Consider the following 23473-nt stretch of genomic DNA (forward strand, 5'->3'; position numbering starts at 1 on the left):
GAAAGCAAGAAAATTTCCATATAGAAAGAGGTTAGGTAAGAGTCAGGATTGCCCCGTACTGTTGACATCTTGCTTAGAAGTATTCGGCGACTTGAAATGGGACCAGTTAGGAATAAGGAGGATAAAGCATACCTCAGAAATCTGCGATTTGCGGATGAAATTGCCTTGTTCTTCAGCTCAGGGGATGAACTGCCCCTAATTATTGAAGCCCTAGGCAGGAAGGTAGGAAAAGCAGAAAGGTGGGCTTAAAAATCAATATGCGGAAGCCTATGATAATGTTCAACGGCCTGCGGAAGGAAAAGCAGTTTCCAAGGGTTAGAGAACCACTCGAGGTCGTAGACGGATATGTCTAATTAGGACAGGTAGTAACCGCAGATCCGGATGATGAAAGATAAATAACTAGCAGAATAAGATTGGGATGATGTGGACTCGGCAAATACTAGCTGATTATGATTAGCGGCTTACCGGTATCGCTCAAGAGGAAAGTATATGCAGTACAGTACAAGTATGTACAGTTTCAACAAGCAATACGAGGAAACGGAAAAGTTACCTCGATGTTGACGACGGTCGCGCTGTTAACGTCTTAATGGACACCGGAGTCGATTATTCATTCATCAATGCACCATTTTCCTCACAGCTCAGGAGAGTTACCACCACTTGGGATGGTCCGCTGATTTGCACAGCAATTCGTAAACGCATTACTCCGTCGGGACGATGCACTGCAATGGTAACCATAAATGAACTCACGTACCCTACGAGCTTCGTGGTACTGATCGCGGCTGCCTGATGTTGCACATTACGAAAATATGTGCCCTGAGTGTCAGCGACGCAAGACGTCGTCGATCAGACCTACTTGGCTACTCAACCCGTTACTGCCCCGACCATGCCCTTTCAAAAAATTGGGATGTATCTCCTGGCCCCTTTGCATCTTCATCGAAGGGAAACAAGTCGATCATCTTAGCCACCGACTATCTTTTTCGCTACGCCGAAGCAAATGATTGGTATCGCGGTAGAAGTGTTCAAGTTTTTTGTCGAAATAATTTTCTTGCGACACGGCGCCCCAGAAGCGCTCATCACGGACATGGGAAAGGCATTTACGGCCAAGCTAACGCAAGCCAACCCGGAATACAGTCATACAAGCCACCGACGTACAACAGCGTACCATACATAGACCAATGGATTTACAGAGCGCCTTAAACGATGCGGGCATGATTGCTATGTACGTCGTCTCCGAACACATGACCTGGGACGCCATCCTGCCTTACGTGATGTTTGCGCATAGCATAGATGTCCAGGAGTGCACGCAGGGTGACCCCGCTTCTATAGGACAGGGAGTCCACCATGACGCTCGAAACAATATTGGCCCACTTAACTACAGAGTAGAACCTGGACGTCGCCGCCTGCCTTCCGCTTGGAGAGGAAGCTCGACGGCTTTACCGGTTGCGCACAAAAGACCAGCAACGCACTAACGCCCGACGATACAATATGCGATGACCCAGTGCAGAGTACAGGCCGGGAGCCCAAGTGGAGGTTTACTCATCGGTACGCCGCGGAGTGAGTAAAAAACTGTCGCAATGGTACTTTAAACTACACAGCATCCTCCGACGGTTCGGAGCGCTTGACTACAACCCCGACGTCACGCCCTCATCCCAACGACGCCGGGCGTACCCAGAATTCGTCCACGGTAGCTCCTCAAACCTTATTACGCACGCTAAAGTTAATTTACTTTCTAGCATTTTGTTTAATTTCTGTGTTTATTTGTAAGCATAGAGTCTGTTGTGGGCGCCACTGACGACAGCGCCCCAAGCGGCAAGCTAACCAGGCGGACTGCCGGGAGACCTCGGCATGGGCAACCGCGCCAAGCAGAGCGAAAACGGGCGCCATTACCTGATGTATAAATAAACCGTTTTGCTTGCTATACCGGCCACGTCTACCACAGGGTGGCAGCGGCTGGATAACCAACACAGCGTGACACCCAGAAGAACAGCGAGCCCAACGTAAGCGGCTGCTGCGTCATGCCAGACACTCGCTGCGCAAACGAACAGCGCGAGCGGCACTCCGAGAATGACGTTCAACCCGCTCGCCGTGGAACTGCCGACAAAGCTCGATTTCCGCAAGCCCGAAGATTGGACACGATGGCACCGCAGGTGGGAACGCTACCGACTCATATCCGGTCTGACAGGACAGGACGAGACGACGCAAATCATCACATTACTCCACGCCATAGGCGAAGAAGCGGAGGACGTACTCGCTGCTTTTAAACTGACAGAAGAACAGATGACATTATACTCCGCCGTGGTGAGGGCTTTTGAAAAGCATTTCCTACCTCGAAATAATGTCAGCTATGAGAGAGCGCGATTCAACTCTCGGAAACAAGACCAGCATGAAACGTCGACGCATTTGCGACTGAACTGTTCAAGATGGCCGAAAGATGCGATTACTTAACTCTCAAAGACGAACTGATTCGGGGCAGGCTCGTGGTCGGCTTGCGAGACGTAAAACTCAGCGAGAGCCTGCAGCTTGACGCAGAACTGACTCTCGAAAAAGCAATCACAGCTGCCCGCAATTCAGAGAGCGTGAAACTTCAACACAAGAAAATTCGCTCCATCGAACAGCCACCTCTCGACATGGGAGAAGTTCGCGGCCAAACAAACGTCAAAAGTTGTCGGAACGAAGCGAAGGTGCCTTTCGAGTCGCGCCCTCAACGTAAACACAAGACGGGAGACGAACGCTGCAAGTGGTGTTGTGGTGTGCGTGACCACACGAAAACACAGTGTCCCGCTATAGACAAGGCGTGCAACCAGTGTGGGAAAAAAGGCCACTACGGCCGCGTCTGTATGTCTAAGCCGAACGATGAAATCTCGAGTATCCGACAACGACCAAACGATCTCGGAGAGCTATATCTAGGCGAAATCAAAGGGGCTGTAAAACACGCCGTGGAGGATTACTGCTACCGTGAACAACTTGCCTTTTACCTTCAAGGTCGACACCGGCGCAGATGTGACTGCAATCGCACACGACCAGTACGACAAAACCTTCATGAGACACATCAAGTCAACGCAACAGTTGTTGATAGGCCCAGGCCAGACAGCTATAGCTACTGTTGGCTACATCGATGCAACAGTCACCTGGCGCAACACTGAAGTCCAAGAAGCAGTATTCATCAGCAAAGGATTAAAAGAATCGCTGCTCAGCCGACCCGCTATAGAATCACTTGGGATTCTACAGCGCCCTCTTGAGCTAGACGAAACCCTCACACAATCAACTGATGTCCCCAACTTCTTGGCCTCATACCCAAAGCTAACGTCTGGGCTTGGAGTCATGAAGACTGAGTACCGCATCTAAGTCAAAAAGGATGCTGAGCCATACGCAGTCAGTTATCCTAAGCGCGTGCCTCTTCCACTGCTTCCACTTGTGAAGAAAGAACTAGAAAGGATGGAAGACTTGGAAGTCATCCAGAAGATCGAGCGAGCAACCGAGTGGTGTTTTCCAATGGTTGTCGCACGAAAAAAGAACAATGAGTTGCGCATCTGCGTGGACTATGGTCAACTCAACCAACAAATAATACGCGAACGTGTGCTCATGCCTACGGTGGACGGGTGTCTTGCAAAATTAGCAGGTGCAACAGTTTTCAGCCGCCTAGATGCACGAGCAGGGTACTGGCAGGTGCCACTGTCCAAGGACTCACGCGAACACACAACCTTCATCACACCAGTTGGCAGGTTCCAGTTCCTGAGGCTTCCCTTTGGAATCTCCACAGCGCGAGAGTTCTACCAACGAGAAATGTTCCGTGTGCTCGAAGAACTAGATGGCGTGAGTTGTCTACAAAATGACATCATTGTCACAGGGAAGACAACTGAGGAACACGACACCAACCTACTGCTGGTGCTGAGGAAGCTGTGATGATGCAGGTGTTACCCTCAACACCGAGAAGTGCTCCTTTCGACAAACAGAAGTAGCATTCGTAGGACACGTCGTAAAGTCAACAGGAGTCAGCGCCGACCCGGAAAAGGTCAGGGCCATAGTCCAGCTTGACCCACCATGTGATGTGTCAGAAGTCAGGTTTCTGTTGGGCTCTGCAAACCACCTAGCGAAATTTATTTCATAGCTAGCAGACTTTACGAAGCCTCTCAGAGAGTTGCTTCACTAAGACTCCGACTGGCACTGGGGCCCAGCTCAGCAGCAGAGTTTTGACAAACACAAGCAAGCTTTAAGCAGGACGCCGATTCTCACTCACTACGATGCTCAGTCGCCTCACAGAGTGTCTGTGGATGCTTCCTCATACGGTCTTGGGGCAGCACTTCTACAGCGGTCGCACGAAACGCTCCTACCTGTAGCATATGCATCACGCTCCCTTACGGATACAGAACAAAAATATGCCCAAATCGAAAAGGAGGCACTGACAATCACATGGGCTTGCGAACATTTCCGCAAATACCTGCTGGGATCAACGTTTCACGTGGAAACGGACCACGAGTCGTTAATACCGCTGCTGACGACTAAACGACTTGACGAGCTGAGTCCTCGCCTTCAATGTTTCAGGATGCGCCTCTTGGAGTACGACTACACCATGTCCCACACTCCCGTGAAAAAGCTGTACACAGCTGACCTTCTGTCCCGGAAGCCATCTGGGAAACCAGCAGACAAAGAAAGAACTCTCGAGAGTGCAGTGCGCGAGTTTGAAGAATTAGCACTTGAACAGCTCCCTGCTTCAAACCAAATGCTGGACAGAATCAGGGCAAGCATCCAGTTAGACGAAACACTTTCCAGGGTGGCTACCTTCTGCACTATATCATGGCCAACTGTGCATGGGCTGTCACCTGAACTGAAAAGGTACGTCCTGGTGGCTATTGAGGTTTCGCTCGTTGATGGTCTGCTATTTAAAGGCGACAGAATAATCATCCCGCCAGACACCAGAGCAGAGGTTCTGGAAAAACTCCATGCAGGCCACTTGGGCACAACGAGGTGCCGAGACAGGGCAAGAGAATGCATATGGTGGCCAGGCATAGGCAAGCACATTGAAGACTACGTGGAAAAGTGTCCAACTTGCAGAGAGCACAGAAAGCCAGAAAAAGAACCCCTGCTTCTACCAAATTGCCAGCACACCCTTGGAACACAGTCGGCATGGATCTCTTCACGCTGGAGGGGAAAGAGTATGTTGTAGTAGTAGACTACTGCTACCGATTTTTCGAGGTAGAACAGCTGCCGAGGACAGCTAAACAAAACATAGCCCTAGTCTTGGAGCCAATGTTTGCACGGTAGGGTGTTCCACAGACAATACGCGCATACAACGGGCCGCAGTTCACTTCCACAGAATTCAAAGAACTAGTGCATCACTGGGGAGCCTCCCACACAACCTCAAGCCCTTACTACCCGCAGAGCAACGGTATGGCTAAGAGTGCTGTGCAGATAGCAAAGCAGCTTTTGAGGAAGTCTTCCAACATACACGAAGCGCTGCTTGCCTACAGGGCCACACCCAGCGTGGAAGGGTTTTCACCAGGAGAACTCTTAATGCGTTGTCGTCTGAACACCACAGTACCAACCACTTCGAATCTGCTAGCCCCGAAGTGGGACGACAGCGAATTGAGACAAAATAATGAAGCCTGCAGAGCTCGTGCAAAACGATCATACGACACCCGTCACAAGGTACGGAGCCGAGAGCGCTTACCACCAGGCACAGCGGTGCGCATCCTCGCTGGAGCTGCATTACACAGCGTGGTAACACAGGCAACATCAAAACCAAGGTCCTACGTTGTACAAACCGACAGAGGACCAGGAAGACGCACAGCAAGACACCTGCAACCGTTGCAGGACACGAGCACCACAAGAAGTGAACGTGTGTGTAAGCGACCAGAACGTCTGGACCTGTGAGATCAAACTCTTCAAGAAAGGGGGGTGTTGTGGGTGCCACTGACGATAGCGCCACAAGCGGCAACCTAACCAGGCGGACCACCGGGAGACCCCGGCAGGGTCGAGCGCGCCAAGCAGTCCCGAAAACGGGCGCCATTATCTGATGTATAAATAGTTTTGCTTGTTATACCGGCTACGTGTACCACAGAGTCAATGCCGTTTTAGGAAGCGTAATGCCACGAACCATTCAAATCTTTATTCTTTTTTCGACAGCAGTCGGCATACGGCCTGATGACTGATTCAGGCACGCGGATCAATTCTATATCTTTGGTTGTCATGCTCGTTGTAGCAAGACGCAGCTTTATTATATTCTTTGTCGCGCCAATTGCGCCGTGATCTGAAGATTCCGGCCACTCGCGTGTGTTTCTGCAATGTTCCAGATTATGCTAGTCACCGCTTGCGGCTTTATCTAGATTTTTCTTCGCTCTCTTTAAATTGAACGTTGACGAACGCGACGGGCATTCTCTGCTCAGCTGCCAGCGAGCATGCTTACTGTTATCGTCACCGCCCAATTGTTTAGTTTTTTCAGGGGCGCAAGTCAGCCCCAACGAGTTTCTTTAGTGCACTCTCATCTCTTAATTGTCAACGGCCCTGTCACCACCTCATGATAATGAAAGACGTAGACGTATAAAGTGACTGTGTCATGAACAATGTTGGAACAAAAAAGACTAACGGAGGTATTTGATCAAAAACCACACATCGTTTCAAGTAATTCGGACTGGCGCATACTTTCTAGATAGTGATAGGGTTCTCTCGCGAAGATATCGATGCGCTGAAAAACATTTCCTAAAGAGGCACTGACAGCGGACTGACGGAAGCTGCAGCAAGAAGCAGTAGAACTCCAGATATGCACTTCATTCATTTACAAGTTGCAGGCCGTGTATGGTATAATATCAAGGTCCCCAGCATTATCTCCATTAGGCATATAATAGTTGAACTATTTGTTTAGCATGACGCCTGAGGTGCAAGCTCTGGCCACCAGTATCGGCAAGACGCCAAGACGGCGATGCCGCACTCTTGGCTGTCTGTTGAGGCACACATCAGTAACATGTTCATCAAAGTTCGATAAAGCGACTTAGTAATGTATATGGTTTGTGGATGATGGGCTGTCGCGAGGCAATGCAGTGTGAAACTTGAAAAAAGTATGCAATGAAACCCTTCGGACAGGAGGCAACGCCCGCGGTCGGGGAGTAGTTGATTAGGAGTCCAATGGGGAGTAATACTGAGAAAATATATGCCATTAGTAGAGCAGATTGGTGAACAACGTACGTGATTTGCGTTTCGAGCCACGTAGTCAGTTGTGATAGTGATGCAGCTGTTGCTGAACCATGGGAAAAAAAGTTGACAATATCGAGCCCAAAACCCCTTGAAACTTCCAGAGTTATATTAATCGCTTGCATACGACTGGCTGCCAACCTGGTCAGGTTTTCTGTGGCAAAAGCCCTAGCGCCAACACACCACCAGACGGTATGGTGTAAACCAGGATATAGGAAGCAAAGGAAGATTCGAATATACGCACGAACACAGTAAGGTGTGTAGCTGACTGCAAATCACAGCGTTTTCAAGCAGGTGGCTAGCTGTTTGGGAATGAAGAGTAGTAACCGACATCTAGTGGAAATCAAGAAGAAATGGGCATGGGCAGGACATGTAGTGCGAAGAGAGGATAACCGATCATCGCTTAGGGTAACAAACTGGATTCCAAGGGAAAGAAAGCGTAGCAGGGCGCAGCAGAGAGTTAGATGGGCGGATGAGGTTGAGAAGTTCGCAGGGGTCAAGTGGATGTAGCTAGCATAGAACCGGGTTAATTGGAGCAATATGGGAGTGGCCTTCGCCCTGCAGCGGGTATTGTTGTGCCCGTGCATGGTCCGCGCTAGCGCGCACTATTGTGCGCCTGTGGGCATGGTATTGATATGTGCTGTTTGTGCAAGGGCTCTAAGTGAGCGTGTTCACATGAATCTTTTTGTGTGAGCATGCTTTGCTTTGTCGTGACCCTACAACTGCCAAGTTGGCCCTGTCAAGGGAACGTCAAGAAAAATACAAAGAAACGTCGCCCTGTGAGAAAAAGCCGGAAGTGCTTTTGTTCAACTGTTCACCCTTCGCGTCGAGAGGCGCTATTGTCAAGTGAGGAATGCCTATTGTCCAAAGGAGACTATCGAAGTGACACGTCCGCTGACGTACAGGAGAAGAAAGGAGCATGAGGATTACGGCCATTAGAGGATTTCCCGTGAATGCAGGAAAGAGTTGCAATTGCCGGAAAGGGACAATGCTGGGAGCAGTATTCGTGGCGCGCACGTACACTTGGGTTTCTGAGAAGGAAATCCACTTGCCGGAACCAACATAGCGGATCTTTGCAGAAGAATCGAAATTTGCCTCTTCGCCGTTCCCAAACTCTACCCGACAACAAGTGACCACGCCCGATGAAACAATACTGGCGCAATCAGTGCATCAGACCATCAATGCAGTAATGTGTTCGATTGGTTGCCGATATCTGAGGGGTGTGCCCTGGAACTGATTGGTCAGCATCTTCAGAGAGGGGCTGGATATAGGGGATTTAAGGACGTTTCAGAGCACGAAATGAGGCTCTGAGCCCTGGGTAAACGGCTCATCCACACGCTTCTCGCTATAAACTCTTAACGCTTGCCATTTTGCTGATATAGCCTTATTTTTTCATGTAAATAAGTTTTCTCAAGGTGCCATTAAACCTGCTTGTATGTATTTTACCAATTTGGAAGATTCAATCCTTCATCAACCCGGAGTCTCTGCACGCTACCAAGTGAAGGCCGGGTCGACTTAGTTCCAGCGTCACGACGGTATAGTCAGGCTGATGATGATGATGAGCCGACATCGATCAGAACTAAAGTACGGCGGTAGAGCATGCCACAAAGAAGGAGGTAGTTTCAGAAACATATCTGGATGTGCAGAGCTGGACGTTCTTGAGTGAGGAATCATAAGGACGCATTTTGGCGCTGTTCGTCACTGATGTGCTGGAAAATCTATAAGCAGCATAACTCAGTACAAGCTTCTCCAAGGTCAAGCATCTCCACAGGAGAGCGAGACAGGAATCCAGTCTCTTAGTACAGATAGATGCTCATACATGCCATTATATTTAGAGGCTGTTGTACGAGTAATCGCCAGGGAAGAGGGTACAATTATTGGCCAGAAACTGGCCAGGGAAGAGGGAGAATGAAAAGAAAGATGCAAAGAATGAAAGAAAGGTGAAAAGAAGAAAAAAGGCGTGATGGTCTGTGAGAATGAGACGCAAACTTTGCTTACTGTTCATACAAAGGGTGACCACTTGCGCTGAACGACAGAACAGTTTCTCTCAGTGAGTAAAGCAACCGCTGACATAAGCTATAACGCGGTAATAACTGTGGTGACATACTGGTGTATCACTGTGTCGATACTTTCGGACATCACTGTGAACATTAGAAGGAGCGCACGAGTCGAAATTGTCCTTACTAGGCGGATAGATGAGTGATAAAAATTCTTCTTTTGGGCAGGGCGCTCGTTAAAGGGAATGCCAGTCGCCAGGTCGGTAATAGCACGATCGCTCCCACTAAACTATGTTGCGGAACGGCAGAAGTACGCACACAGGTTGAGAAAGCTTTCCAGAATGCGTCCTTATAAGCGTTGTCACTTGAAACTAACTAAAACCAACTGCCGAGCTCGCCATTGTTGCTTATGTTACTTACCTAAATTACCTAAATCAAGATGCCTTAAACAAATCATACCCTAGTATGGTCCCTTAGAAACACTCATCTATTAAGCAGAGCAGAAAAAGATGCAGAGCTCAAGCGCGACTCACTGACGTCGCAGTAGGGCGCGTTCTTAAATCCGTCCCGGCAGGCGCCGCCGTCCTCGTGACACGTTCCGGTGTAGACGTTGCAGGAGTCCCTCGTCTTGCAGGTGCACACTCTGCTCTGCTTGCAGTCTGCGCCGTACCTGTGCTGGGGGCACGCTGCACGAGTGACGTCAGCGAAGGAACATATAATACGTTTCCTCTGTGTTCCCAACAAACTTCAGGCATATTTATAGCCACAAAAAACATGCCAATCCTCAACAGTTTCACGCTGTGTTCACTTGCTGAAGAAAGTTGCACATACCATTTCGACGAGTAAACTTTAGATTGTTACTGCAGGGGCAGTTACAGATCCCGTACAATCTGAGTGTAATATGTCATTCTTGTTGAGGTAAATAGAGCAATTAGAAAAAGCCCTTGTTTTGCCAAAGTGCGCATGCATGCAGTTCAGTCACTGCGCTTACTGCAAGATCTATATGATTTATTTTTATTGGTTTAAATCCGTATGCTCCTGCGAATAGGTTGTGGATGCAAAAAGAAAACAAAAACAAAAAACTGACGTGCAGCATGCAGTTTCTTTGATCATGTTGTCATGTTTCTATTCTAATACATCTATATTATAGCTTTATAGAAGCGGCATCCGGTTAGCAAAGGAACTTGCAGTGCTGGCGCCTGATTTAATCCACGCTATGGAGGTAAACATTTACAGTCATGTACTTCCTTACAATGTAAATAAAATGATAGCTTAATAGGAACTCGTTAGTCAAGTGATGGTTTCGACTGCGATAACGCAGCAGAGCAGTATCTGCGAAATGCCTGAACCATTTGTTTAGAGCTCAGTTCTCAGCCGTGGATGTGCTGAAGACCACGTGTGGACAAGTGGAAGCGGTGGGTTACCACTTGAGACCGGGGTTTAAGATTGAGTCAAAACTAAACTGGCCTCTCAAAAGACGCGCACTTGATAAGCAGCGTTTCACGATCTGCACATTGACTTCGGGAATAAGCGACACGTAGGCGCTGGTATACATGCCGTTAGAAGGGATTCGAATACCCTCAACATCACTCCGCTCGCTCATGAGACACACGAGAAGCTTTGCATTCCAGCCTCGTCCAGCAGTGTAGCTAGACATCGAATTTCATTGATGACGGCATAAATAAACGCCGTAGACACATCCTCTCTTTTTCTCGTGTGTTCTTATCTTTGAGAAGTAAAGTCGGCTTTGAACCTCCATGCTTTTAACCCAACAAAACTGTGCCTAGCAAGGCCACAGCTATCTAGCGGTGCTTTTTTTTTGTGTGTGGAGTTGGGTTTCGCACACCCCTAAAAGCACGTCGTGGACCCGCTAGGGTACGCAAATCACCATTTGAGAAACACTGGTTTAGGGCAAACTTGTTACAGAAGAAATGTAAAAAAGAGCAAAAACATGGTTCCGAGATGAAGTCACCAGAAAATGCTCCAAATTGTCACCCCACTTTTGGCTACCACCAACGCGAACAATTTGTAGCGATACTCGGGGCATTCCATATTACCAAGAATGACTCCTTTGAGGACGAGAGCGTCGCATATAGCACATCCTCAATGGTCGTGCGTGAACGGCATGGCTGCCTCAGTGCTGGTGAAGTGCTAAATTGCCGTGGTGAAGTCATAACGGCGCGAAATTCTTCGTGCCTTTAACCGAGTGCTGTTTTGGGCGAGATATCTTGAAGCATGCAAAACCTCAAACACTGTTTTCGGCTCTCCAAATCGCTTGCATAATCACACGAAGCTATGAAACACGTAAGTGAACACATGTCCTAGCCTCAGGGAACCGTACTTTAGGCTAGCTGCGAGGGAAGTCCCAAAGGAAGTATATTGCCTAGTGCCGACATTTCAACAGTTGACACCAAAATATTTTACTTTATTACTGAATTACAAAATTTCGACCAAGATTTAATCATCACTATATACCGCAGAAAAAGCATAATAGGCACTAATAAATTGACACCTTGGGCTTAAAAACGTTCCCTTATCCTATTCAACGCAAAATTATATAAACGCTGTTGCGGCTTCATTTCCAATTACGTCAACAACAAAACCTGGCGTAGCAGGAAGTTGTGACTTTGGCATGTTTGCTTGAGTACAAGGTGCCTTAAACGGAACCCCAAACCCCATCTTCCGCTCCCTGCAACTGACTGTCCTTTTGTCCCACTGTAGAGGATGCGCCTACTACTCGTTTCCTTCAGTGCCTCATCTTTTCAGCAGGCACTTACGTCAGATGGTAGGCAGTCATAAAACAAGGGCAACATGCTTTCAGCAGGGGCCGTATACCATGTATGCATTTCGAATCTATTAACGTATAAGCTAGCAGATGAAGCAGCCGGTCTCCTAGCCATTTGACCGATGTGTCGCTGTAATAGCTATAAAAATAGCATACTAGGAGGTTGAAGCTTTCCGAGTGAAAAAGGAGGAGGAGGAAGATGAGGAGGAAAGGCAGGGAGGTTAACCGGTAAAGGAACTGGTTTGCTACCCTGCACTGGTGGAGAGGGTAGATGGGTATAAAAGTTGTTGGTAAGAGAGGGATGGGTGATGACAGTACAGTTACATCACAGACATGTCACATCATGTCACGTCACAGTCATATCATGTAACATAAAAAGTCGTAGCCTTTCGATCGCCGAATGAAAAAGGCTCGTAAGAACAGTTTTTGCCGAATGAAAAAGGCTACAGCACAAACTATTCTTACGAGAAGTGCTAAACCAGCATGCGAAGTATGATGACTTGTTTGCTTTGAGCTTTGGAGATTTCGAAGTGATAGTGAGTAGATCGAGGCCACATCTAGCCACTTTTTGCTCAAGAACTAGCAATGTTACGGCAGATCCCTTCCCAGCGTTGCCGGTCTTGTTCACTCACTCTCGTTACAGTAGCGCCCGGTGAATCCCGTTCCGCACGAACAGCCGTACGGGTCCGGCAGGCACATGAGGATCCCTCGGCAGGACTTCACGTCAGGGTCCGGATTGGTGTACGAGCAGCGCTTCTCACAGTGTCGGCCGAATCGGTCGTCTCCGCAAGCTACGGAAAATGCAGTGATAATATCGATCATGCATACCGTCATCATCGACATCAAGCGCAGGGTGAGTATTCGTACGCAAAGCAGATGCGGCTGGAGAATGCAATTCACCCCTCTTGCCATAACACGGACTGTTCGTATCATCTCGCCAGCTCCTTCCTTTCGAGCAGTTTCTCGAAAGAACCTGGAATACCATGCATGCCTTAAGCCATTTCTATATATTGACAGGCTGTGTCATGATTACCTGTGTCATTAGTAGTGGGTCAATAGGCCATTGTTCTTTTTTCGCTTTCAGTTCATGGCGGTTGTTCATTGCTTCATAATGTGGATTTTGTGTTTCTTCGTTTATTACATTAGGTTGTTCCGACATTTTCTAGTGCAGTCCGTTCGTGTCGAACAATGACAGCAAAACAAAAAATAAAGCATTTAGCAAAACAGGCAAAATAAGCTGTAAAATAAAAGTACAAGCAGAGGCTCTGCTGCCAGCATTAGCAATACTCCTTTTAGAACACAATATCAGAAATATAAAAAATAACTTCTATGATAAACCTGCAGTAAAAAATACCGCAGTAGTCTAGGTGATATTGTCACTGAGAGCCGACAGAACATTGAAGGCAAAGAATTTACTAGGCACCAGAGCATTCTATGCAAGGAAATCAGATATTCTACTATTCGACGCTCGAGCGGAGCGGATATGCAAGTCTGGCGGGCTCAAAATAACCACGTCGAATGCATGGTAGCTACGACAAATGGATACCACAGAGCCGGTATGTTGTACGAACAACGTCAGTAACGGCTGCTGAACGTTATTGTTGTAGAGCTTATTCCACCAAGAAATATTTCGGGCCTATAAGTGTTAGCAAAATATGTTGTCAACTTGCTGATCTCGACAAAGGAAAGCAAAATAGGCTGGTTGAGTTCTATAGAGTCTTTGAATTAGAAAATCAATTATCAGAAACTATTACATGAATTTAGGCCAGCCAGGACGATTTCGTTGAATTCCCGGAGAAGCTGTGATGAAAATACTGGTGCTCAGGCACCGGTGCCGACAAAAGTAAACGGGGCACGATATTTTCTTCTAACATTTTGCACGCGTGGCATATTGAAACTTGCGATCGTGTTATGTGCGAACTGGCAATAGGCACTCGTACACTTTCACTTGGACAAATAATGCTTCTTTATCTCTAGTGCTGAAGGCGGGATTTTAATATGCGCGCAAAAGCGCGCTCCGTTTACTTATGTCCGCACCTGTACGTCGGCAATAATTGTGTACATATGTATATAGCAGGCTTATCATGTAGCCGCGCTAGATTCTTTGCATCACTTTAGTTCAAAGCACGTGGCTTACATTAATGGTGATTAAAGGGCTCCGACTGACAGGTTCGTAATATGAGGCAGGCAGAACTATAGTGACGCAATCAAGAATCTAAAAGGAAGGTGCGCTATTCTTATTATAGACAAGAACCTGAGATATTTTTATTTGGTATCTTCTGCTGGTGGCACCCGAATATATAGCACCAGCAAAACCTGATCCTTATTCCAATACTTTCTTTTTTCCAAGGTTTAAATTGTATATATTTACTATAATTCACAACGTGCAGGAACCTTTTACCACGTTATATTTAATTTTATTTGCTCTCAGAGACTTACATTAGTTCATCAAGGATAAATTTGTTTTCACAATATCTTCGCAAAAACGTCCCACATTTATACCAAACAAAATGCTGCCACGGTCTGATAGACGTTGAAGTGCAAGAGCGTTAGCTCATGGGTTTTAGTGATTATAGAATTTGAGAATATAGCATGCCTTGAACGCTGAATCTGTCTGTGTACGTTTGACATGTCTTTATTCAACTTTTTTACATCGTCTTAAACACACGATTGCATCATCTTCTTCTAAACTGCACTGATCACTTTCAACACTATCTTCTTCTTCATTATCACCTTCTTTTTCAACGTCAACGTCTTTATCACCACCGTCAACAACAATGTTTTTACCTAAATGAAGAACTGTGTAATGATCACTGAAGTAGTTTGCAGTTGAACACATTTTGTTAACCCTCCGATTTCAACCACGACCGATGAACTTTGAAAGCACGAAGTGTAGAGTAGTTCCCCTCGGGGTCGTCTGCACGCTTCCGATGACTCTCCGGACTGAAACATTTCTTATGTACCCTCTTTCCGACCACCTCGTTATCGAGTAAAGTGCCCTCTATGGGGCGTCGGAAGACCCTGGATTTCGCCACTCACTAAACTATCGAAATTATCTTCCATCGCAACCCCATTCAGCATAGATCCCTTCCAGAAGAATTGTTTATACCCCACGCATGTGTCTACAGCCAGTGGTTCACAATATACGTATCCCACGCCCTCATAACGCTAATTGCAAGCATTTTGGACCCCCCAAAAGTTGGAAGGCGCTACTACCGCATTATACTGAGAGTAGACTTAGACAAGTAATTATACGCCTATCGAACTTAACTAATCGTTAGACACTTGTGAACATTTCATACCCCCAAAAGAAGGAAGGTGCGACTACCACATTATAACGAGAGTAGATTTTAACTAGTAATTACACCCCTATCGAACTCAACTAGACGTTAGACACAATTCCGTCTGTCCATCCACCTATAGGGCCCCAATGTTTACCGAAGAGCGTACAGAAACGGTACAGCATGTGGTGTTAGGAAGGAGTATCTATAGCGGAACCGATATTAAGTATGCATATTGCAATAGTAACATTCCATAATACGCCCCCCTTATAATTGGGCGGAGGCATGGGCCTAGGGTGGCATCACGTAAACTAGGGTGCGCCTTAAAGTTGCCGCCATCTTGGGTGGCGCCACGTGACCTTTGGTAAGCATTAACGTAGCCGCCATCTTAGATGGCACACTTGACCTGGTGGCCGCCATCTTGGGTAGCATCATGTTTCCCAGAGTGGCCGTCATGTTGGGTGGTATTACGTCACATATGGCAGCCGCCATCTTGGGTGGCTAAAGTGGCAAACCACCATGGTGAACCCTGTTTCAGGCTTACAGATATTCTAACACATTACCTTGGTGCCGACGTGGCAGACCCTGACAAACAGACGCGAAATCACTAAATGTGAGAAGTAAGAGCTCACGCTCTTAAGGCAATAGAGACCTGGGAACAAAGCACTGAGGGAACAGCGACTGTTGACAATGAATTGCTCTCCATTTGCAAACAAAACATTCAAATCAATTTTACTAGCTGTTTGTAATGAGACATTGCGTCTTGTTTGTGAATTACACGAAAAAAATATTGGCAGGGGTCACACGCATTGGGAAAGCACACGCAGGGTAGTTTCAGCTGTACATGTGGTACTCTCTGAGAACCGCCGCGTCAATTTGCGGAGGTTTAAACGTAGCCTCCACCATCAGCCACGGCTCAACGGACATTTATCGCGGAGGCTACGGTATCATGGCGCCATCTGAGACATGCAACTTCAAATGACGGATTTTTAACCCTACCTAAACGGGGCTACAATGAGCGAAAGCTACCGCCACGGTGGTTCAGTGGTTAAGACACTCGGCTATTGAACCCATTTCGAATCCTCTCCTACAGTATTTGTTAGAACGAAAGTGACGGCAAGAACAAACTAGAACGGCCAGACAAGATTCATGCTTGGTGGTGGTGAGCGTAAGGGTGCTTTTGCACTAAATGTTTCCCACAAATTGCCGTTGTCAGATGGGGAGGGGGATTGACACCCGGAAGTGTCGTGCCCCAGAGTCACACATAACTCATCAGCCCATCATCATCCATTCAAACACTTTCGGCAAGGTCTCCACCAGGGCCAAGTGGGGTCTGGGACTGGTTCGAGGTGAGGGCCCGTGTGATGCTCCCACAAGCGTGAGTGGCATATTACGCAAAGACGACCTGCAGCGCCATCGTGGCATTGAGCCAACGAGGCGGACCTTCATGACAATGCAACGAGTGCAATTAAGGAGAACCATTCCCTGTAATAGTCATAGCGACGCAGAGAGTGTTCCACTTTTAACCGAGAAGATCACAGACGGCCAGCACCAAATCTTCGAGAACCTCCACTCGCCAAGAATGCGACGTTCCCGCTGCAGGCAGAACCAGACCTTCTTCCGTGCATTTGTAGTTACTTCATGCATGCCCGGAACTCTGCTGTTGTATGCGGCCGCGCAGCGTGCCAGCCATAATTGGTACCCGCCCTTCACGAGCAGTAGGATGAACTGGTTAACGGCTACGCCTGGCAACGGATTCAGGTATTGCACAGTCTGGTACGGTATACCCGGAAGCTGGAAGAGATTAGCTACACGATGGAGAAGCTCTTCAGGGAGAAGCCGCTGCGAGAACATGTGCACAGTCCACAGTGCACAGACCACCACAAGTCGGACAAGTTGGTCGCAAGCTGGTCCGAAAACACTGGAGCCTTGCTGGGGAGGACTCCCATGGCGAAGCGGTACATAAAGGACTCTACTTGCTTCCAAAACATCCGCTGTAATATACCGCCAGGTGGGCCTAGCATTGACAAGGTCGTACAGGCGGAGGTGAGGAGGGAGACTGGGAGTCAGAAGCCTAATTCCTTTAGAGGAACCGAAACCACATCAATGTCTGCCTCCGCCTTACGGGCACACTCAAGGCAGGTAGCTGTCTGAGCATAAAAAGAAGATAGCCCGACCGTGGCGCGCAATGAGAATACGTGCTCTGGGCGAAAAGGCGGAGTCGAGTACTTAGAAAAAATGTAGTCAGGCTTCGAGTTAGAGGCATCTCCGAGTTCAGTGCCACTTCGGTTCACCTGACGTGCAAGGCTGAGGCTACGATGCCAAGGTCGGAGATCCCAAGGCCTCCCCTGTCCCTAAACAGCTTTACCACAAGTCTTTGACCTTCTGCTGAGCTCCACTCCACAAGAAACGGAAAAGGATCCGCTACAGGCGAAGCTTCATCCGCGACGACAGAGGTGCTACGCCGGTAACATAGGTCAGCACCGAGAACAGGGGGGACCGCGGGATAGTGGCTCGAGCCGTGAGCGGACACAAGAGCTGCTTATACTTTCTTGCCCTCGATTCAATTTTCTCTTGTGCAGACAATCAATTCTTCTCTGAAACACCTTCCGAATGAAAGTGAAAAACCAAGGAGGCGGACTTCAGCCTTCACGGAAAGACCATGAGCAGGCTGAGGACTGGGTGGTGCACAACCAAAGTAGAGGGTGGCACTCTTCAACCTATTAACCTTATCCCCACTGCCTTACAGTACACCTCAATGACATCCAGAACGGAGGAAGTAGAAGCCTCATCCGGGACCACAATGGTTAGGTCATCTGCATACGCAAAGATGGGAGCTGGTGGAGAACCTGGCGGAAGCGGAAAACGAGCTATTCGGCTGTCACGAGAGAGCCTTTGTAAGAGGGGTTCAAATTCGAGCACGTAGCGAGCAGGAGATAGAGGGCATCCCTGCCTAATTCCGCGGCCCACGTAGAAAGCTTCAAAAGCACAGTAAATGCTGAAACTGGCCTTGAATATAGAACTCTGACCATGCGTTGGAAATCTGAAATTATAGTCTGATCAAAGTCTATACCAGCTTCTTTCAGGACTTGGAATAAGTATGGATGACTGACCACATCAAAAGCCTTTTCCTGACCAAAAGAACAAAGAATGACCTGAATATTTCTATGTTGAGCCAAAAGAAAAAGGTCTCTGAGGGCAAAACCGTGGCTAGCCACTGTCACCGGTCGGGCACAAACGTTTGCCACCACATCAGACAGATTAAAAATTATAATTCATAGTGAGGTAGTATGCGGTATGTGGCAGAACCGGCGGTAGATGCGTAACTTCTTCAACGCCCAAAAAGCAAGAGACAACGCTATTAGAAACACAGTTGCAGTGTTCAAGTCAAAATCATTACAGCCTTTTTTGAGTTCTTTCGCTAGCCCTGGTACTGTGACACATGACAATGAACATGTAGGACACCAATAAATCGTAGCCACTAAACATCTGAAGCTGCAGAAACACGATGTCTTGCTTACTTCCTTGCGAAAGACTCAGCTCTGTAAATGTTAACGCTGGAAAGGAGAAACAATAAGCCAGTTCTGAAACCCCTGAAGAGGAGAAATGTATGGAAAGAGGACGTGAAGACAATAGACAATAGTTTTTGGTTCCAAGCTCCAGAAGCTGGAGGTGAACTCAGTGGGGAGACTACGAGAAAAAATCGAAACTCATAGCACCCGCTGAAAAGGGGGCAAAAAGAGGGCACTAGAGCTTGCGGCTTCGCTTGGTTTATTCAGTTTCAATGTCTCAAAGAAAACCAGGCTATGAGTGACGCCGCAGTGGAAAGCCGCGGATAACTTTGACTACCTGTGGCTCTTCGTGCACTGATACTGCTAACACAGAGACGTCTTGCGTTCGGCCTCCTACATTGCTCCTATGGGCAGTTCGAAGCCGCAAACAAGGCTATGTCATGTAAGCACTTGAAAAGAAGAAAAATTAATTTTGTAAAGACCTGCACTGTGAAGAAACATCGGTAAAAAAACAGATAGTGAGCGCAAGGGACGTGTTTGAAACTGGGTAAAGAGTCGATGACCACTCCGCAGGCAATTCATGCAGTTTCGATCATTTATGATTTCAATCATTCAGTTTATTTTTTTCTGTCACTCTTAAAATGTATATTACATAACACTTGCTGTTCGACGCAGCGACGTAACCAATACGATAGTCATCAGCGGATGTCCCCACTGTACCAAGTATCCTGCGCGTCTTCTGCTCTTATTCCCGGTTTCGTCTCGCAGGATGTGTCACTTTCACAACTTGCAAGGCTGTATAAAATGTTTTCAGCTTGTTCAGGACTTCGAACTCCCCAATGCAACCGACCCCATATTGAGACAGTAACAAGCTAATTATTATGATACATTTACTAGCAGTATACATAGAAAAGCAAAAGTGATCCCACTGCAGCTGTAAGCTTGCGCCTTCGAATGTCTTTTTTATATTATGAACGTCCTATTTTAAGAAGGTTTGAAAGTGTTTTCTGAAACACCCGGTAAGTTTTCAAATCACATACAATGAACACGTTCTATGGTGTACACTGACTAGGTCGCACGTTGTCTCATATAAAGCTTTAATGAGCACAAACAATAATTACGTAATGGCACTGGATCATATTTTCTGATGATTATTAAAATATTCTGAAACACTGCTCAAACGTAATCGAAAGAGCCAATGACATTTTATCGCTTTGACATAAACGTTTCGCACCCTCAAAAAGGTGGCGGATAGTACCAGCAGCTCATTAGTGCAGCTGCACTCTAGCGCAAGGGGCCCTTTATAACACTTTTGATCTTATTGTCTTTTATACCGGCGCCTGCGTTACTCTGCTCCTATCAAATGCATGCGTGCGCGACCCATCACTAAAAAAAGCTGAGAGCAGTGCTTGCTGCCTTCGACAGCTGCTTTCTCTTGCATCGTCGCACTATATGCATTTCGAAATGACATAGCGAGACAGATCAGGCTGCGCTGAAAACTTCGTTCGCGATGCTCAGTGAAAAGGCAGTTCGGGGTAGGATATCCTTGCCTTTTAATGTCTCAGAGTTTTCATGTACTTGTTAAAATCCAGAATTTATTACTGCTAGAGTACACAAGTACTGAAAGTGGAAGCGCATCTCCTTTGTGTGGAGCAATGTTCCTCTGGGTTTAAACCTTAATCAGTGCTGTCTTTAGCATCTCAGAAACTTGTCATACGGTATGTCGATTAAAAACAGCGGTATTATTGACGAACATTGAGGAGATTACGTAGTATCACGGCTCACTCAGTCGATATGTTGAGCTACGTTTTAATTTTATGCTTCGCGATTGCCGGTACACCTACTGCTGGCTGCGAACAAAAGTGGTGAAATGCATTTAGAAATATAACTGTGCCCATTAGACACTTCCACGGGTAAATGAAGTGAATCCCCAGAACAAAAACACTAGCAGAGCTGAGCTCACCGCGTTCGTACAAAAATCTTCGAAAGCTGATTGCAATTAGTGGCACAGAGGCATTGGGCGATTATGAAATTTGGATGTCTCCCAAGCGTCTGCATACATGGGCGTGGAGTTGAGTTACGTTGTATGCTACAGGTGTGATTAGCCTTGCTTATTCTGACGAAAATTTCTTCCCCATAGAGTCACTTGTGTGTTAAAAAAGTACCGATATTTGTAAAATCTGCAACACTACGCACACAGTCGCTTATAATAGTACAGGTTCCACTCCAGCTGTCACCATCTATGCACACATTATCTCAAAGTAGAACATAATCCATTCCAGCTGTCACCATCTATAGTCAAGATTAGTGTCCTGCATAAATCGTAAAATAGGCGTGAAGCCTCCCTTCGGCGTATCTGGTTTCCACTCGGGTAGAAAATTTCCTGAAGTGTACTGTGAAGGGCTCCTGCCTTCTTGAAGCAAGCAAGCATCACACATCTTTCCGCGTTTTACACTCGACAGCATATAGAAGATAGTGGAGATGATGCCACGCCCGTCGTTTGCATCCAGGCCGGAGTACGAGCGTAGCCCGTGCTAATTCGAAGCCCCACATGGCTTGTGGGGCGCACTCCACAGGTACTAAAATGGTTGCGTACTGTTCCTCTGAAGAGTCTTTTTTCACCGTGAGAGGCTTTTTGAGGAAGTACCTGACAGTGCTTTATGGGCGAGACTGTCTGCCGCCTCGTTGCCTCTGACACCTATTTGTGAAGACATCCATTCGAAATGTAAAGTAAAGCTTTTGCTGTGCAGATTCTGCACCAAGTGTAGTGAACTATAGACAAGGCTTCAGTACTGAAACCGAGCTCTAATCTTTGAAGGGCAGATTTTCAATCTGTTAGGATGACAACAGGTTGAGCCGTACAAGACCCTAGCTTCCTTAAAGTCACCTCACTGGCAACACTTTTGGCCATTGTGGAGGATACGACTTCATTAAGGCGTGCAGACCACGTATATAGTGCATAGAAGGAATGGAAAAAGCCGCTGTGCTAGATTTTCTAACCTTGTCTACAGAATCATTAGTAAAAATGTGAAGATGATGGGCATACTCTCTTTCCAAATGTTTAACTACGAGCCAACGCGTTGCCACTAAAGGAGAACTGCGCTTTGGGCTCAAATGGGAAATCGTGACCTTACAGTCTAAGGTCGGAAATGACCAGGGTGGTTTCAACCGTTTCCTTTGCCTTCGAACACTATTGCCTAGCGAAGTAAGAGTATTAAGTGCCAAGTAGGCTCTCGACTGAGATCTCTTGCGGATCCGCTGAAGAAGGCATTTCCAAGCTATAGTCTCTCCAAGGCGGCCAAGTTGCATTAGTAGTCTCTGTGCCGCGACAATGCTAAGAGTTTTCGATAGCGACTCATAAGCACTGCATTGTTCGCTGCCACCTGAGGAACTACAATGGTTCTTTTTGGGCCATTTCTGTGGAAAACTTTGAGATGTTCAAGCTGTGATGCGGAAGGGGAATATAAAGGTAAATGCTAAATTATGCGGCTGATCACCAGCGCTTCATGAAGTTTGACCATTGAAGAAAGATTGTTTCCACATTTCTCGCTTGCCATTCTATGGATCACATTGAGACGCGAAGATAGAGATGGGAATCGCGTCGACAGCTTTTCGCCACTGTTGACAAGAGCCAATAAGGACACCCAGAATAGCATGTGATTGAATTGGCGAATGGAAGTGTGACCAAGGCCTATATTTAACCGCCCTTGACGTCTTTCTACGCCTGGAAACAGAACAAATTCTCGGAATATAACCAGCCCTTATACATGGCATTCATTGATTACAAAAAAAAAAAAAAAAACATTTGGCTCGGTTGAAACCTCGGCGGTGATGCAGGCATTGCGAAATCATGGGGCAGACGAGCCGTACGTGAAAGTGCTGGAAGATATATGTAGTGGCTGCACAGCAACCATAGTTTTGCATAAAGAAAGTAACAAAATTCTCATAAAGAAAGGTGTTAGGCAAGGAGACACAATTCCCCAGTTTTATTCACAGCTTGCTCAGAGGAAGTATTCAGAGACTTGGAATGGGAGCAGTTAGGGATAAGGGTAGACGGAGAGTGCGATTTGCCGATCACGTTGCCTTGCTAAGCAACTCGGGGGATGAACTGCAAATAATGATTGATGACCTACACAGGAAAAGTAGAAAGGTAGGCTTGAAAATCAATATGCAGAAGACTAAGGTAATGTTCAACAGCCTCGGGAAGGAAAGCAGTTTACATTAGGTAGCGAAGTACTGGAAGTAGTAGGCGAATATGTCTACTTAGGACAGGGATTAACCGCAGACCCGGACCATGAAAAGGAAATAACAAGAAGATTAAGATGGGGATGGAGAGAATTTGGCAAGCACTCGCAGATTATGACTAGCAGCTTACCGGTATCGCTCAAGAGGAAAGTATACAACAGTTGCATCTTACCTGTACTCACCAATGGGGCTGAAACGTGGAGGCTAACCAAGAGAGTTCTACTTAAGTTGAGGACAACCCAGAGGGCTATGGAACGAAACATGGTAGGGGTAACATTAATAGATAGGAAGCGTGCAGAGCGAGTAAAAGAAATAACTCAAGTTACCGACATTCTAGTGGAAATTAAGAAGAAATCTGCATGGGTAAGGCATGTAGTGCGAAGAGAGGATAACAGATGGTCGCTTATGGTAACAAACTGGATTCCAAGGGAAGGAAAGCGTAGTAGAGGCCAGCAGAAAGATAGGTGG

The 23473-nt window shown here is 47.0% G+C and overlaps 1 protein-coding gene across 1 annotated transcript in view; it reads right to left on the reverse strand.

Annotated features, from left to right (window-relative positions):
• Positions 1-279: 279 nt before the first annotated feature.
• The window catches only part of LOC146200600 (tyrosine-protein kinase receptor Tie-1-like), a 39676-nt gene continuing 16482 nt past the window's right edge, over positions 280-23473 (reverse strand). Inside the window, exons 4-6 of the mRNA XM_084592404.1 lie at positions 12600-12758; positions 9716-9868; positions 280-287 (exon numbers count right to left, since the gene is read on the reverse strand). Of these exons, the coding sequence (XP_084448530.1) occupies positions 280-287; positions 9716-9868; positions 12600-12758 (320 nt within the window). The remainder of the gene's footprint in view (positions 288-9715; positions 9869-12599; positions 12759-23473) is intronic.

This window comes from Amblyomma maculatum, chromosome 2, assembly GCF_055883805.1.
Source record: "Amblyomma maculatum isolate TAMU_Amacu chromosome 2, ASM5588380v1, whole genome shotgun sequence".
NCBI lineage: Eukaryota > Metazoa > Arthropoda > Arachnida > Ixodida > Ixodidae > Amblyomma > Amblyomma maculatum.